The 16,607-nt window shown below is 49.5% G+C and overlaps 1 protein-coding gene and 1 long non-coding RNA gene across 14 annotated transcripts in view; one reads left to right on the top strand and one right to left on the bottom strand.

Annotated features, from left to right (window-relative positions):
* Positions 1-16,607, top strand: part of LOC105489277 (ATPase phospholipid transporting 9B (putative)) — a 289,967-nt gene that overhangs the window by 254,384 nt on the left and 18,976 nt on the right. For 12 of the 13 annotated variants that reach the window (XM_071085806.1, XM_071085805.1, XM_071085804.1 and 9 more), the window contains 7 exons: positions 390-488; positions 2,261-2,350; positions 3,611-3,755; positions 3,959-4,023; positions 5,725-5,880; positions 6,053-6,117; positions 16,252-16,360. In XM_071085806.1, the coding sequence (XP_070941907.1) occupies positions 390-488; positions 2,261-2,350; positions 3,611-3,755; positions 3,959-4,023; positions 5,725-5,880; positions 6,053-6,117; positions 16,252-16,360 (729 nt within the window). The remainder of the gene's footprint in view (positions 1-389; positions 489-2,260; positions 2,351-3,610; positions 3,756-3,958; positions 4,024-5,724; positions 5,881-6,052; positions 6,118-16,251; positions 16,361-16,607) is intronic. The other variant, XM_071085811.1, reaches the window with a different exon arrangement.
* On the bottom strand, positions 6,040-8,127 carry LOC139360125 (uncharacterized). The gene is made up of 3 exons (XR_011617257.1): positions 8,025-8,127; positions 6,997-7,074; positions 6,040-6,161 (listed from the first exon to the last, which is right to left on the bottom strand). It is a non-coding gene; the product is annotated as an uncharacterized lncRNA (long non-coding RNA).

Raw genomic sequence — 16,607 nt, 5'->3', positions numbered from 1 at the left:
CATCGCAGCCTGGGTCAGAATTTCCATCCTTTTTCAAGGCTGAATAACACTCCGTTGTGTGGATGGAGCACATTTTGCTCGTCCATTTATCTGTTGATGGGCACCTGGGCAGAATTTCCATCCTTTTCAAGGCTGAATGACACTCCGTTGTGTGGATGGAGCACATTTTGCTCGTCCATTTATCTGTTGATGGGCACCTGGGCAGAATTTCCATCCTTTTCAAGGCTGAATGACACTCCGTTGTGTGGATGGAGCACATTTTGCTCATCCATTTATCTGTTGACGGGCACGTGGCTTGCTTGCACCTTCTGGCTGTTGTGAATTATGTGCGACTCAGAGATGAGCGTGTCCTTGTCTTGTTGAGTTCACCAGTTTAAATTGCTTCGTAGATATGGATGCTAACAGGCGATAAACTCGAGACAGCTACTTGCATTGCCAAAAGTTCACATCTGGTGTCTAGAACACAAGACATTCATATTTTCAGACAGGTAAGTATGTATCTTAATCACTTTGAATTTTTAAACATTTATCTCACACAAGTAAAGCCTATTGTTTTTCTCAGAATATATGTTCAGTTATTTACTAATCACTAAATATCTTTTTAAAAAGAAATACTGTAATTTTTTTAATTTATAAAAACATGTTCAAATAGATATTTTTAACCACATATATTAATAATGATCAAAAGCTGCTTTTTGACAGATTGAACAAACTCTAAGTTCAAAAGTATTTTTTGGTTATACTATTAGTATTATTTTTTACTATTTTAAAAGAGGCATACTGCAGTTATTTTCAATTTGTAAAAATGTATATTGATAAAAAATTACATTTTTCTACAAGTTACACGTACTACATGTTGTCCGAAGCTGCTGTTGTGAAACAAGCTATAAATACAAAATAGGAATGTGTTTTTAATCACTGCCATTTTCAGAGCAAGTGCTGCCTTAATTAGTTCAAAGAAAATTGATAGAAATGATCTAAGTTTATGTGTTTACTGTATGTATTAGTTATGACTAAATTTAATTCAAACAAAAAATAAAAATTTCTTGTTCTTGATTGATGGTGGGTGAACAGACATTCTGTGTCTGCATCTGTTCTAAATGAATTGCTTGCACCTACAGAAGGAGTTATTTGAATATAATTTACATGTAAATGTAGTTTGTTTTGAAGCATCAGAATCGCAAATTAGGCCCTGAAGACTACTATTTGCAATTAAATTATTAATGCTTCTGATAAAACTTCAGATCAATTTTTGTTGACTTTTCAGTGTTATAGCACCACAAATTAAATTTTTCACAATAAAACCTACCTATTTAAAGATGAGTCTGAGATTGTTAATTTGAACCACATGAAGCTTTTAATTTATTTCGGTCCTATTAATAGGACTATTAATATATCATTTATTTTATGCTCCATAAAATCTCCACAGAAAGAATATGAAAAACCAGTTACGTTGGTTTCTGAAATGTTTTTGTTCTAAAACGAAGGATATTTCAAGATTATGACTTAATTTTACTCTTTTAGGTTTTTTAAAAATCCCTCAGACACTGAGTAAAACCTAATGGAGTAAGTTGAAACCCATGGCAGAGACAACACAAGCAATTAAGTATTTTGCATTATTTGACCTATTATGAAAAGAGATGTATTTACATAACACCTTGGTTTGAGAGCGTCCTGCCTCTTACCCGATGTGTGGCGATGAGGAGCTTGGCCTCCCTGGGCTCTGGTGCCCTGTCGGGTGGAAGCCTCGTTCTGCAGAGCCATGTCCGTAATGCTGCCAGTCAGTGACTCAGCAGTGCTGCTCCCCACACCAGCCTACCCTGGCCTGTTGCTCTGATAAATAATCACCTCGTGGAAATTACAAGAAAATTCTTAATCATTATCGTTGTATATTAAGGGAGTATATTTATAAAAGGCAATTACTTTCCCAAACTATCCAGAGGGTAATTATTAACTCACAGGCACCCTTTACGTAAATTTCATCAGCGTGGGGATTCCACTGCATTCCTCACTGTAAGTTTCCTGCTTGCAGTTGCCACAAATGTGAAAATGATTTGTGTTAACTGAGTGGTAGACACACCCAGCACTGCCGGAGGAATTGGAAAGGACCTTCTTCTGCGTCCAAATCCTAAAGCTACTTTAGTTTCAGATGATGACCCCAAAACAGTCCACCGTGACTCTGCAACTAATGCCCTGTTTCTCTGTGCCTCTAACTTAGACAACATTTTAATTTGGGATTCTTTTTTCTCCCTTAATGGAGGTAACCAATCGGGGAGAGGCACATTTGGAGCTGAATGCGTTTCGAAGGAAGCATGATTGTGCACTGGTCATATCTGGGGATTCTCTGGAGGTAAGGCTGGACCCTGAGTGAGTACATGTGTGTCTGTCTGTGTCTCTGAGGCAAGGCTGGCCCCTGGCCGAGCGTGTCCGTCCATCCCAGTGCACCGAGGGCTTGTTGAGTCGAGTGCTTTTGCCTGTCTGTGCTGTTTCGGCAGTCTCCGTTCCGTAGCCGCTGCACCTGCCACTCTGGAAAGCAGCCCCAGCCTGAGGAGATGTCAGAGCTGGATCTCAGCAGTTATTACTCCTCCTTTACACATTGAGAGTCTGAAAGCAGGGCTGGGTCACGGTGATTGTTACTCCTCCGTTAGACACTGAGAGCCTGGCCGGGCGCGGTGGCTCAAGCCTGTAATCCCAGCACTTTGGGAGGCCGAGGCGGGCGGATCACAAGGTCAGGAGATCGAGACCACAGTGAAACCCCGTCTCTACTAAAAATACAAAAAATTAGCTGGGCGCGGTGGCGGGCACCTGTAGTCCTAGCTACTCAGGAGGCTGAGGCAGGAGAATGGCGGGAACCCGGGAGGCGGAGCTTGCAGTGAGCCGAGATCGCGCCACTGCACTCCAGCCTGGGCAACAGCGTGAGACTCCGTCTCAAAAAAAAAAAAAAAAAAAAAAAGACACTGAGAGCCTGAAAGTGCTGCAGGAGACCTGGAGCAGGAGCGACAGGAGCCTGTCCAGCGCTGTGGTTCTGGCTCTCTGTCCTGTCCACGTTGCATCCGCTGGAGCAGGAGTGTCCCAAGTAGCTTCATGCCTCGTTTTCCTCGCACGCGCGGCCCCCGGCTGAGAGAGCTGTGGCACCGGGGCTGGTGGGAGCCTCCCCCTGCACAGCTGTTGCACAGGCTCATGGACTTAATCGTCCTGGACCGTCCCCAGAGCAAGCACTCCAAGAAATCTGGCAGAAGCTGCCCCAGAACGTCACTGGGTCACATGAGGTTGTTCAAGAAAGTCACTAAGGCAGCCTGGATTCCAGGGGAGGGGGATCAGACCAGAAGGTCATGTCGTAGCTCAAATCCCAGAGGATTCTCTCTGGTACTTCAAGTGGAAGAACTTCCCTGGGCAGGAGGATAGTTCCGTGTTATGTAGAATTTCTTCCCATGGTTTTTATATTTTCCCCTGTCCGTGAGTCTTGTGAAGTGATTCACAGAATACTGAAAAGACTGAGAACGGTGGCGTCTGTGGGCTTTGCTCCCGTGGTTTTGCACTTTCTGCATCACACAAATCTGGGACAGTGTTGTCGACCATAAGGCGAAATAACACAAGCTTTGTTGTCCAGGTTTGTCTAAAGTACTACGAGCATGAGTTCGTGGAGCTGGCCTGCCAGTGCCCCGCCGTGGTGTGCTGCCGCTGCTCGCCCACGCAGAAGGCCCACATCGTGACACTGCTGCAGCAGCACACGGGGAGACGCACCTGCGCCATCGGTGAGAGCCGCCCACCCCGCTCACGGGGAGGTCTCCAGAGAAACCCGCAGGCTGACATTGACGGGCAGAGTTTGTTCCATCTCTAAAACTAGACTGATTTCGTCTCTATTCATGGAAGTTTCTGAAATAGCTGCTGATGGTAACAAATGAAAAACGTGATGATGGATGGGGTTTTATTTTATCTCACTTTTCTTGCTTTGCAGGTGATGGAGGAAATGATGTCAGCATGATTCAGGCAGCAGACTGTGGGATTGGGATTGAGGGAAAGGTAGGTTCCCCCTTTTATCAACACATCAGCACACACTCAGCACACAGCACACATCAACACGACTCAGCACATGCTGGGCCATTGTACACTCAGCACCTACTCAGTGCACATCAGCACATGCTTAGCACACACTCGGTCAGCACACACTCCGCACGTGCTCAGCACACAGCACACATCAGCACACGCTCAGTCAGCACACACTCAGCACGTGGTCGGTCAACACACATCAGCACGTTCTCAGCACACAGCACACGCTCGGCACACAGCACACATCAACACGACTCAGCACATGCTGGGCCATTGTACACTCAGCACCTACTCAGTGCACGTCAGCACGTGCTTAGCACACTCTCGGTCAGCACACATCAGCACATGCTCAGTGCACAGTCAGCACACACTCGGCACACACTTGATCAACACGTGCTCAGCGCACACTCAGCACACTCGTTTAGCACACCACATACGCTCGGCACACACTAGGTCAGCACACGTCAGCACGTGCTCAGCGCATACCTGGTCATTTTACACCCAACACATGCTCATTGCACGCTTGGTCAGAACACATGCTTGGTGAATGCACACTTGGTCAACACGTGTGTTCAGCACACAGTCAGTCAGCACAGCCTGAAGAGCCTGGTGTGTCCCAGGCACTGAACTGTACATTTGAGTAAAGGAGGAACTGGTCAGAGTCCCCTGCTTCAACCCCACATTTCATAAAGACGATCCTGCCACATGCATTAGAGCCCAGCCCTCGGCAACTTGCTGTTGGCGGAGTGGCATGCAGGGAGGTGTCACTCTTAGTCACCTGCCCTCGGACTCAGTCCAGATGTCAGCAGATCGGCCAGCAAGCCTTTCCGTGGCCTCCCTCCTGTTCCCACACGCCATTCTCTGTGTGGTTCCTCCCTCCTGTTCCCACGCGCCATTCTCTGTGTGGTTCCTCCCTCCTGTTCCCACGCGCCATTCTCTGTGTGGTTCCTCCCTCCTGTTCCCACGCGCCATTCTCTGTGTGGTTCCTCCCTCCTGTTCCCACGCGCCATTCTCTGTGTGGTTGCCTGTGTCTCCTGGCTGAGCTGTGGTTTGAGGTTCATCTTCTGTGCCAGCCTTATCTGTGTTACGCTCTCTTTATCCACAGTCACTTAAATGTTAATACAGACACACCCAAAAAGACCTGGAAAATTCACCCAGCTCAAGCAAGTGTGGCTTTTTCCTTGGCTACTTCCTTTCGTAATGCCTTACAACAGAATTGTGAAAGAGGAGATAGATTATTTCTTTAAATATGAAAAACGGAGAACTGCCTTGAAGAAGCCCAAGATGATAGGGGCGTCCTCCCACAGGGCTGGCCCGTGCTCATATCACAGGGCCGTCTTCCGACAGGGCTGGCCCACGCTCAGATCACAAGGGAATGCTTCGACAGGGCTGGCCCGGGCTCTGCGACTCTGCTGACTCCTGTGACACCCACAGACTATCGGAGCCGAGCTCTCCTGAAGTGCTTGTGAGAGCCTGGGCTGGTGCTGGGGGCTCTTCCTGCCCCTGTGCCTAAGACCGTAGGACCTGTCCCCATTGACATAGCTGAAGCTCTAAAAGTCCTGCAGAGAGAACTTCAGTCTTTGTCAAATGTAGGCTGAGTTCTAAAACTCAGCTTTTGGAGTCTGATTTCCAGTGTCCGCAGTGTTTGAAAGGCCCCGTGTGCTTTTCTTTCAGGAGGGGAAGCAGGCCTCGCTGGCGGCCGACTTCTCTATCAGGCAGTTCCGGCACATTGGCAGGCTGCTCATGGTGCACGGCCGGAACAGCTACAAGAGGTCAGCAGCACTCGGCCAGTTCGTCATGCACAGGGGCCTTATCATCTCCACCATGCAGGTACTGAGCCTTCTGTGCTGGCACCGAGGAGGGCAGCGTCCGGGAGAGGAGGTGCTGAGTGCTGCTGGAAGTACCTGGGCTGTGCTTAGGAGGTAGCGAGGCCCCTGAGAGGCCTGGGGCCACAGGTGCTTGTGGAACTGACGGTTGTCTTCGTCTGTGGCTCTCTCTCCAGGCTGTGTTTTCCTCAGTCTTCTACTTCGCATCCGTCCCTTTGTATCAGGGCTTCCTCATGGTGGGGTAAGTTACACTCAGCACCTGCCAGCTCATCCAGGGGAGGACATCTATTTTGGGAAAAAACAAAACAAAACATATATAGAAGATTCTTGATACAGTCACCATTTAGAATGAATAATACTGATGTAAAAACAACATTTTACTTGGGTGAACTTCAAGACAACACCTGCACACTTGTTCCTCCTGGGATTTTCTTCCTAGATTTTGTTTTCAAGTGGAAGCCATAGTTTGTGTCAGGAACTGTGTTGGATCTGAGATTTTTAAAGGGTCCCGTGGCAGAAGGCGGAGGGACAGAGTGGCCACTGACAAGCCCTCCCGGCTCTCTGCAGCTGCCCTCCCCTGGCTGGGGCTTCGTCCTGCTGTGGGGCGTGGCCAGCAGCGGAGAACAGTGCGCGCGGGGATATAGCGTGGCGTGCGTCGAAGCAAACACCGTCAGTCTCTCCCGGGCAGGAATGGAATCTCATTTTCAAAGATAACAGCACCAGGGCTGTGCGTGGTGGCTCACGCCTGTAATCCCAGTGCTTTGGGAGGTTGAGGTGGGCGTGGGTGGATCACCTGAGGTCAGGAGTTCGAGACCAGCCTAACATGGCGAAACCCTGTGTCTACTAAAAATAAAAAAAATTAGCCAGGCGTGGTGGTGTGTGCCTGTAATCCCCGTTACTCGGGAGGCTGAGGCACAAGAATCACTTGAACCTGTGAGGTGGAGGTTGCAGTGAGCTGAGATCATGCCATTGCACTCCAGCTTGGGCAACAAAGCCAGACTCCATCTCAAAAAAAAAAAAGTAAAGATAACAGCACCAGTGTCTTAGAAAAGGACACCAAAAGTGCAGCAGGCATGCGACGTGCATTGAAAGCTGAGCTGATTTTGCCGACCACGCCTACCTTATCTGCAAAACAGGAACTTCCTGTGAAGGGTGAATAGGTGGGAATTTCTCTTTTCCTCCTCCTTTGTGGTTATGCCTAGAAATGAAATCAGTGTGACTGTTCATGTTGGCAGCAAACTAAAAGCGGCCTCTCCTCTGCCGCTGACCTCCCTGACCCCTGCAAAGCTTATTCCCACCTTAACCAGGTTCTACCCCACAAGGAGTCTCAGAAAATACTTTAATAGTAACAGCTGCTGGCCTTGAACATGCTTTCATCCCCACCTTGTCCCCACTTCATGTGTGAGAAAAGTGAGAGACCCAGAGAGCTCAGGAACTTGCCCGTGGGAGGCCCAGCTCAGACCTGAGTCGTCAGGGGCTGCCGCCAGGTGCTCCTCCCCGTCACGCAGCCACCGAGCTTACCCCAGGTCCGCAGAGAAAACAGAGTCCTTTCTCCCTGCAGAGCTGTTTCTAATCCGCAGTCTAAACACCGTTTCACTCGACAGCTCCCTGAATCCCAGGAATTCCTCACAATTTTAGCAAAATACAGGGAAATATCAGTCTGTGCGTGTATTCGGTTTTTGATAAACATGTGAGGTTCTCTTAAGTCACCTTCTTCCCAAGTCACAATCCCTGAGAGGCGCCTGCATCATCCTGAGCTGTCCAAGGAGCATTGCCATGCCCAGAGACGCACTTGGGTCTCCGCCTTCCTTCCGTCTCCAGTCTTCAGGTCCTCTCTGTCCTCTGGCCTCCACACATGATGTCCCCTTGGCCTAGACCACTGCCAGATGTCCCCATTGTCCTTGCTTCCCCGGGAGGCCCCGGCCCCCCCCCACGCTGCACCTTCACACCCCCATTGTCCTTGCTTCCCTGGGAGGCCCCGGCCCCCCATGCTGCACCTTCACACCCCCATTGTCCTTGCTTCCCCTGGAGGCCCGGCCCCCCCACGCTGCACCTTCACACCCCCGGCCACACAGTTGTATTTCCAGTTAGCGTCCTATTCTGCATGCTCTGCAAGGACAAATCACAACGTATATCAGGTTCTCATACCTGCTGTGGGTTTGTCAGTGTGAACTTCAGTGTGTGTGAATTTCAGAGGAGGGCCAGACTCTGGCGGATTCTAGGCCCCACACCCCAAGCCTCAGGACAGCTGAGTTGTGGGACTCACAGCTACCAAGACTCCTGGGGCACCTGCCTCGGACTCCACGTCCTTCGCCTGCACGTGTTAGCACCGTTCCTCCCAGGGTATCAGGAGCCTGTCCTGTGGTCTTAAAAATCACTTTGTATAAAGTAGGTAAGAGCCTGGGGAAACCTTCACATGTGTCTTCAGGCTTCTCTCACCCCTAGCCCTTCATCTTGGCACAAGTGCCTAGGTTTTAGACCCCTGCCTGCTATAATCACACAGGGAGTAACCCCGTTGATCATGATCGTAAGCATTGCAGACTCCCGTTTTGTGGCCCACAAGGAAAGTGCCATCATCGGCCCTGGGCTATCCTGTCCACTGAGGCTCCCTCAGCCCCAGTATGAGGTAGCACAGGATGACACTGTGCATCCATGGTGTCACTTGAGCCTTATTTCATGTCTCTCTGTGACCAAAGAATGTCCCAGCAACCTACCAACTCATAGCCCATACAGTTGATGGAAATCGTGGTAGGATTTGTGCTAATATTCTCAGCTTCCCATGAATTTCAATAATGTTTTCTGTAGTACTTCAAACAAAGGGGAAAAATCCTAAAGGTGCAGTAAGTGCTAACTCTTTTTAAATAGGTTTTCCCATCGCCTACATCTTTACAGTGATTATTACGTTCATGACTTTTTTTTTTTTTTTTTTTTTTGAGACAGAGTCTTGCTCTGTCGCCCAGGCTGGAGTGCAGTGGCGTGATCTCAGCTCGCTGCAACCTCTGCCTCCTGGGTTCAAGTGATTCTCCTGCCTCAGCCTCCCTAGTAGCTGGGATTACAGGTATGTGCTACCACGCCCGGCTAATTTTTGTATATTTTTAGTAGAGACGGGGTTTCACCATGTTGGCCAGGGTAGTCTCGAACTCCTGACCTCAAATGATCCACCTGCCTCAGCCTCCCAAGGTGTTGGGATTACAGGCATGAGCCCTTTCACCCAGCCTAGTTGCTTTTAAATAGTATCGAATTTGCACAGTAATGCTGATTGCATCTTGAGTTTGAATAGTGTGCTTCTTCCTTGGAAGTCATAGAAAAGCATAACCATTCTCACCTTCTTTCGTATTTTAAAAATCATGGATTTGAAACATTGAAAGGAAAATGTAGGGGACCATGGAGATTATTCTTTAAAGAACTACTGCTTGGGTTAGCGAGGCCTGGATGCCTGCCTCACAGCCCGAGTGCTCCACGGTGTCCCCAGCTCCTGTTCCTACAGCTCTTCTTTTTTTTTTTTTTTTTGAGACGGAGTCTCGCTCTGTCACCCAGGCTGGAGTGCAGTGGCGCGATCTCGGCTCACTGCAAGCTCCGCCTCCCGGGTTCACGCCATTCTCCTGCCTCAGCCTCCCGAGTAGCTGGGACTACAGGCGCCCACAACCGCGCCCGGCTAATTTTTTTTTTTTTTGTATTTTTAGTAGAGACGGGGTTTCACCGTGGTCTCGATCTCCTGACCTTGTGATCCGCCCGCCTCGGCCTCCCACAGTGCTGGGATTACAGGCGTGAGCCCCCGCGCCCGGCCTGCAGCTCTTCTTTATAGTGAGCTTTATGTGAAGTCACTCTGAGTGTCCGTCACGCAGGAAATGTCTGTGACTTTCTTAAGCACTCATACTCTGAATTTGGTTAGGTGGGAGCTTTGGAGGGGCAATGCTTTTAGTTAATCTTTGAAAATAAATAATGAGTTTGCCTTCACCTAAGAAATAAATACCAAGAAGTGAGCAAAAAGCAACATGGTGTTTTTACAAAATAACATCTAACTAGACCAAAATCATGGCTATGATAGAGAAACTGGCTCTAGAAGCTAGAGGACAGTTGACAGAATTTAATTCCACAAATATGGTTTTCATCTACGTTCATTTCATCAGCTCTGGAGGGAACTGGTGGCCGAGGTGACTTTCCTGAAGCAAGAGGCCCCAGGAGCAGGAAGGACTAGGCATACTCAGTGCACAGCAGGGAAACCAGGGAGGGACCAGGGACCCGGGGGGCCATGAAGGTGGTGATGGGGAACCCTAGGGGCATGGGGAATGGGGCAGCAGGAGGGGCTGGGAGAGACAGGACAGCCTGGGGAGGCTCCTGTGATCCCCAAGCCCACCCTGCCCTTGCTCCCCAAGCAGGCCTAGGGAATGCCATGCCCTCCGCCAGAAAGAGAGCTCCTAGGCCAAGTCCTCATGGGGAACCTCTGTGGGGTGCAGCATTGTGCACTTTGGCAAGCTGGAGGCTCTGAGAGAGACTCCTGATCTCATGAGCCCACAACTCATGTTCCACGGAAATGCTTTGGGAAACGCTAGTCTGAACTGGCCGGAGGTGTCTCCCCAGTGACTCTGGCAGCTGCCTGCAAGGATCTCACACACAGTGCCACGGCATAGCAGCCATTCCTGGGTGTGGGTCTCCTTTATGCCCTTGCTAGTGACTCAGGTGGAGAGCCTGTGAGCGCTCTTGTTAAAGTTAGATTGAACCTTAATTGAGCACCAAGAAGGTGCGTGACATTCCGAGATTCCGAGAGAGCGCCCTGGGCAGGAGGAGCACAGGCAGGTCCCTCGGAGCCGTGTCCAGACTTGCAGGAATGGGAGGCTCTGCGGGTTTGTCAGAGAGGGTCTTCAGAACTTCCGCTTCCGGCCATGATTGGAATAACAGGAAACAGATTTATCTTCCAAGCCTAATCAAGTGGAAAACATGAGAAAACACATGAAACAAATGTTTTCAGACATTGGATAGGAAGCAGTGGGGACGGTGGTGCCTCTGAGAAGAGAAACAACTCTCCCACATCTAGAACCAACAGCCAGACGGCCTCGAAACCTCTGTGTTTCAACAGCCAGACGGCCTCGAAACCTCTGTGTTTCAATAGTCCTTGTACCTGAGATGAAGTTTCTCAGCGTAAACTTCAGTGTGTGCACATCTCCGAGGAGGGCCAGGCTCTGGTGGGTTCTAGGGCCCCTCAACCTGTGCCCAGGTTGGCACAGACTTCCAAAGCACAAACATCATGACGCACTGAGAATAAACTGAGATGATGGACTTCATAAAAATTAAGTTTTTGCTCTTCTAAAGACAGTGCTAATCAAGTAAAAGGCAGACAAGAAGGAAATACTTTCAATACATATCTTCAACTCAATGAAACAACTCAGTTTTTTTTTAAGATGAAATATTTGAACATCCATCACAAAAGAAGACATAAGAATGGCAGTAAGCACAAGAAAATGTATTTAACATCATTAGTTACCAGGAAAGATAAATTTAAGCCACAGAGAGAGTTAAGGCTCTGCTACCGCGGAGGCCAAGCCGTAAGGCCGAGCGGCGTGTTGGCAGGCGGGCAGCAGGGCGGCACTGCTGGCGAGAGTGCAGATGGTCCAGCCACTCCAGAAAGCAGACTGGCAGTTTTTATGAAATTAAACATTCACTGTCCATGCCCCAGCAACCTCCCTCCTCAGTGTTCACCCAGGAAAAAGGAAAACACTCATTCTTCCACTCAGACTGGCACCAGGACTCTCACCACTTCAGCTGTGATCTCCACAGACTGGGAAAACTCCAACGGCCATCCGCCGGGGGGTGGAAGAGCTGCGCTGTGTCCATCGCCCTGCAGCACAGAGAAAGCAGAGGACACACTCGGCAAGGTGGGCGAGCCCCAACACCACTGGCCTGGAGAGACCCACCCGCAGAGAGCAGAGACCACCCGGAGAGAATAGCCAGGTGTTAGAGAGCTTGCGGGAAACAGCCATTTTTGTGGGACTCGCGGCAGCAAGGGAAGCAGGGGTCTCCCACCTGGCGCATCACAGGCCTCCTCCTGGCGGGTGACGGAGATGCTCTGCGTCATGATCACACCGTGGTTCCATGACGCTTGTCAAAACTCATCGCTCACATGCTGAAAGTTACACCTCCAGAGAGTAGGTGAAAAGGAGGCAGCAGTGGGGTTTTTGTTGTTAAGGGCTGAAGAGATAGGGAGATTTCTGGCATAAGTAAAGCAAGAGTTCTCATAAATGCACATACAGAAATCGTGACTGCACGTGGTCCTTCCTGCTGGTGTGAGCGAGTCACAAGCCACACGGCTGAGTGTCCACATGCCTGTGTGCACGCAGAACAGGACGCCCGCCCTCGCCAGGCATCGCCAGGGGATGACCTGCCATCTTAACTCCTGGTTGGGCTCTCCTTGAATTATTTGTCCCTGTTCCTAAATCCTAAGCAGAGTGGGAGTTGTTCAAAGAAAGTTAACAAAAGTGATTAAAGATTTCGAGGGAAGTACAGCAGTGTTGTACAAGTTCAACCCAATAAATTAAAGTTGAATTTCTGGATAAAGTTCTCTGAGCATGTAGATGTTTAGTGCCCAGCAGTGACCCGTCAAGAAAACAATGTGAGCTAGACTAAAAGTACCTTAGAAGAAAACGTTTCTTATAGAACCCACAACAGTTTTAAAAATAGAACAGTCTGTGACCATGGGATCTCAGTCATATTAAAACAGAATATAGCCTTTAGGTATCCGCATGTTTCCAGGCTACAAGATAACGTGGTGTCATGGGTGTTTCTGGTTCTCTGCCACTGGGTCACTTTCCCAACCTGAGATAACTATGAGAATGCTTTCTCATAGGTGACAATGTCATTTAACAACAACGACAAAAAAAAACCCAGCCAAGTGCAGTGGCTCATGCCTGTAATCCCAGCACTTTGGGAGGCCAAGTTGGGAAGATTTCTTGAGGCTAGGAGTGTGAGACCAGCCTGGGAAACATGGTGACACTCCATCTCTACAAAAGAACATTAGCTGGGCATGGTGGTGCATACCTGCAGTTCAGCTACTCAGGAGGCTGAGGTGAGAGGATCAGCTGAGCCTAGGAGGTCAAGGCTGCAGTGAGTCATGATTGTACCGTTGTACTCCAGCCTGGGCCACGGAGTGAGACCCTGTCTCAAAAAAAAAAATCCCAGCTCCACTTCCGGCCCAGCTCCACTTCCGGCCCAATTCCACTTCCAGGACGGTGGGAGGTGGAGTAGATGGGTTCCTCCCTGCTCCTTGTGCTAAGTTGAGCTTGAAACTGTGGGCATCACACACAGAAGGCTCTGAGTGGGGAGCGAGGTGAACAGAGGGGCAAGGGGCGAGGCGGCAGGAGCTCCCCACATTTTGCAACAGCTGGAGCTGAGGGAGCCGGCAGCCTGGAAACGCCTATGGGTGCAGAAATTTAAAATTTGAAAGTCCCAGCGAGGGCCCAGCCTCTCCAACCGCAGGTCCACAAAAGGGGCGCCAGGACGACAGATGACTTTCAGATGATCGTCACTCTACTCCACCCAGACACCAGGGAAGGGCTGTGCCCGCCTCCCCCTCCCCAAAAAGGCAAATGGAGAGCTGAAAGTGCCACTTCACGAGATGTAGCGAGGCACCCAGCATCTCCAGGGTGATGGAATGGGAGGCAGGACTCCATCCCCAGTGTCGAGGATAATGAGCCCCTCAGTGTCAGTGGAGGCCGCACAGGGAGCCTGAACCCCTGCCCCTGCACAGCAACAAGAACAGTGCCCTCTTCTCCCCACCGCAGCAGGGTCAGCACCCTTCAGAAAATTCAGAGTCTCATACGCAGTACCCGGAATGTCAAGGCTTCCGTCAGTCCTTTGCCATACCGAGAACCAGGAAGATTTCAAGGTGAATGGAAGACAGGCAACAGAAGCCAGCCCTGAGATGGCAGAGATGCTAGAATTCTCTGACAAAGACTGGGAAACAGCCATTACCAACATATTGGAGCAAATGGCAAAATAGAACAGCCCAGCAGACAAGATACAGAGCAGAACCAAATGGAAATCTTAGAGATGAGAAATAACCCAGACAAAAAATGCCACGACTGGGCTTAGCAGCAAAATAGAAGGAACAGAGGAAGGACACAGTGAACTGGAAGATAGAAAAACAGAAAGTCCTCAATATGAACAACAGAGAGAAAATTGACTAAAAAAAAAAATGGATCAGAGCCTCAGGGACAGCAAAATGGTAACTGTACCGTTTGTGCCGTGGGAGCCCTGGCCTCTGACCGTTGGTGCCATGGGAGTTCCAGGGGAGAAGGGACAGGGCAGGGCTAGGAAAGTACTTGAAGGAATAAAGACTGAAAACCTCCCAGATTTGGCAAAATACATAAATGCACAGATTCAAGAAAGTAAGCAAACCCTGAACAGGATAAAGTCAAAGATAATCGTAATCAAACTGATGAAAACTAAAGACAAAGAAACACATTGAAAGCAGCCAGTGGGGTGACAGGGCATGTTGGGGATAAGTGGAAACCGTGCAGGCAGAGGGATTCAGGTGCTGGAGAAAGGCCTCGTGGGCACGGGATGCTGCAGCCAGTGAGGGCCACTTCCAGAAGGGAAAGCAGGTGTTGGCAAGACTTGTGTCCAGCAGTCCCTAAAGAATCTCCAAGCTCAGCCATGAAGGAGCAGTCCCATTAAGAAAAGGACAGAAGGCGCAGAGGCAGCCACCCTGTGTGTGAGGGGATGCACAGACCGCAAGCAAGCCCGTGAAACGATGCCCGCATCGTCAGCCACAGAGACCAGGTTAGACCACAGGGCACTCCGCCTCACACCTGCCAGAATTGTGGGGAAGAGTCATGGAAACTGGGTAGCTCTTATATTGCTGTGGGAGCATAAATCCTACTATCTGGAAGATGTTTTAACAATTTCTTTGAAAAACTATACCGCCACCATGTGACCTAGCACCCACACTCCCGGGCGTTTATACCATCTCACTCGGCACTCCTGTCTAGACCTAGCACCCATGCTCCTGGAAGTTTTATACCATCTCACTCGGCACTCCTGTCTAGACCTAGCACCCACGCTCCCGGGGTTTATACCATCTCACTCGGCACTCCTGTCTAGACCTAGCACCCATGCTCCCGGAAGTTTATACCATCTCACTCGGCACTCCTGTCTAGACCTAGCACCCATGCTCCCGGGGTTTATACCATCTCACTCGGTACTCCTGTCTAGACCTAGCACCCATGCTCCCGGAAGTTTATACCATCTCACTCGGCACTCCTTTCTAAACCTAGCACTCATACTCCCGGGCGTTTATACCATCTCACTCGGCACACCTGTCCAGACCTAGCACTCACGCTCCTGAGGTTTATACTATCTCACTCAGCACTCCTGTCCAAAATAAATGGAAACTTCGCCAAAAAATCTGTGCAGTGAATATTTACAGCAGTTTTATTTGTGATAATCAAAAACTAGGGCTAACCCAGATGTACTTCAGTGGTTAAGCAAACTGTAGTACATTTGCCTGCCACTAAATAGTAGTCAGCAATAGAAAGAAATTACCTACTGATACAGCAGCAACCTAGATGAATCTCCAGAGAATTGCGCTGTGTAAAAGACACCAATCCCCAAAGTTAGCCTGCTGGACATTCTTGAAATGACCAGATTAGAGATGGGGAACAGATTCTTGGTGACCAGGGAATAGGGAGGAGGCAGCAGAGGGAAGTGGTTGCAACTACATAGCAGCCTCAGGAGGGACCCTGTGCAAGGGGTGCCCTGGGTCTGGAGGTGTCCGCGTGAGGGACCCTGTGCGAGGGGCCCTGGGTCTGGAGGTGTCCGCGTGAGGGACCCTGTGCGAGGGGTGCCCTGGGTCTGGAGGTGTCCGTGTGAGGGACCCTGTACGAGGGGTGCCCTGGGTCTGGAGGTGTCCGTGTGAGGGACCCTGTGCGAGGGGTGCCCTGGGTCTGGAGGTGTCCGCATGAGGGACCCTGCGCGAGGGGCCCTGGGTCTGGAGGTGTCCTTATGGATCCTGGTGGTGAGGTTCACACTACACTTATCTAAGATGTTACCAATGGGAGAACTGGGTAAAGATCACAGAAAATCTCTGTGCTATTCCTGACAACTGCATATGAGTCTACAATGATCTCAACATAGAAAGGTAAACATTTTTAAAAATCATTCTTCTCCCTGTAAGCATTTGTGACTTATAAAACATGCTACTGTGCTCTGAGATAAATATTCAGTCTCCGCAATCATCTTACTTGGTTGCCAAATTACTTTGTTGGTTTTTGTGGAGTACGTTTTGGTGTTTTTGAAACTGTGACCTCTAATCCAGAGGTCTCTTTATAGCCGTGTGGTAGAAGTTTCTCAGGCCCGTTGCACTCCGCTTTTGGTCTTGCAGGTATGCCACCATATACACCATGTTCCCAGTGTTCTCCTTAGTGCTGGACCAGGACGTGAAGCCAGAGATGGCGATGCTCTACCCGGAGCTGTACAAGGACCTCACCAAGGTATGGGCCTCAGGCAGGCTGTCTGCCTCAAGACTGGCACTCACGCCTGGCATTTTACACGAGTGAGAAACAGGCCAGTCAGGAGGCATTTCCAAGCATTTTGTGAAAAACGATTCTCTGTCCTTCAAGACGTTTTTTATGTCTCCTAATTATTTTTGGCATTTTCTCTTTGAGTTAAACTTCAAAAGGGGAAAAACATCTCAGGGAAAAAAATTTCTCAAATGTTTGCAACAAAGCTCTAATATCG

This window comes from Macaca nemestrina, chromosome 19 (assembly GCF_043159975.1).
Source record: "Macaca nemestrina isolate mMacNem1 chromosome 19, mMacNem.hap1, whole genome shotgun sequence".
Taxonomy (NCBI): Eukaryota; Metazoa; Chordata; class Mammalia; order Primates; family Cercopithecidae; genus Macaca; species Macaca nemestrina.
Note: the sequence above shows the minus strand (reverse complement) of the source record. Positions and strands in the feature narration are given on the sequence as shown.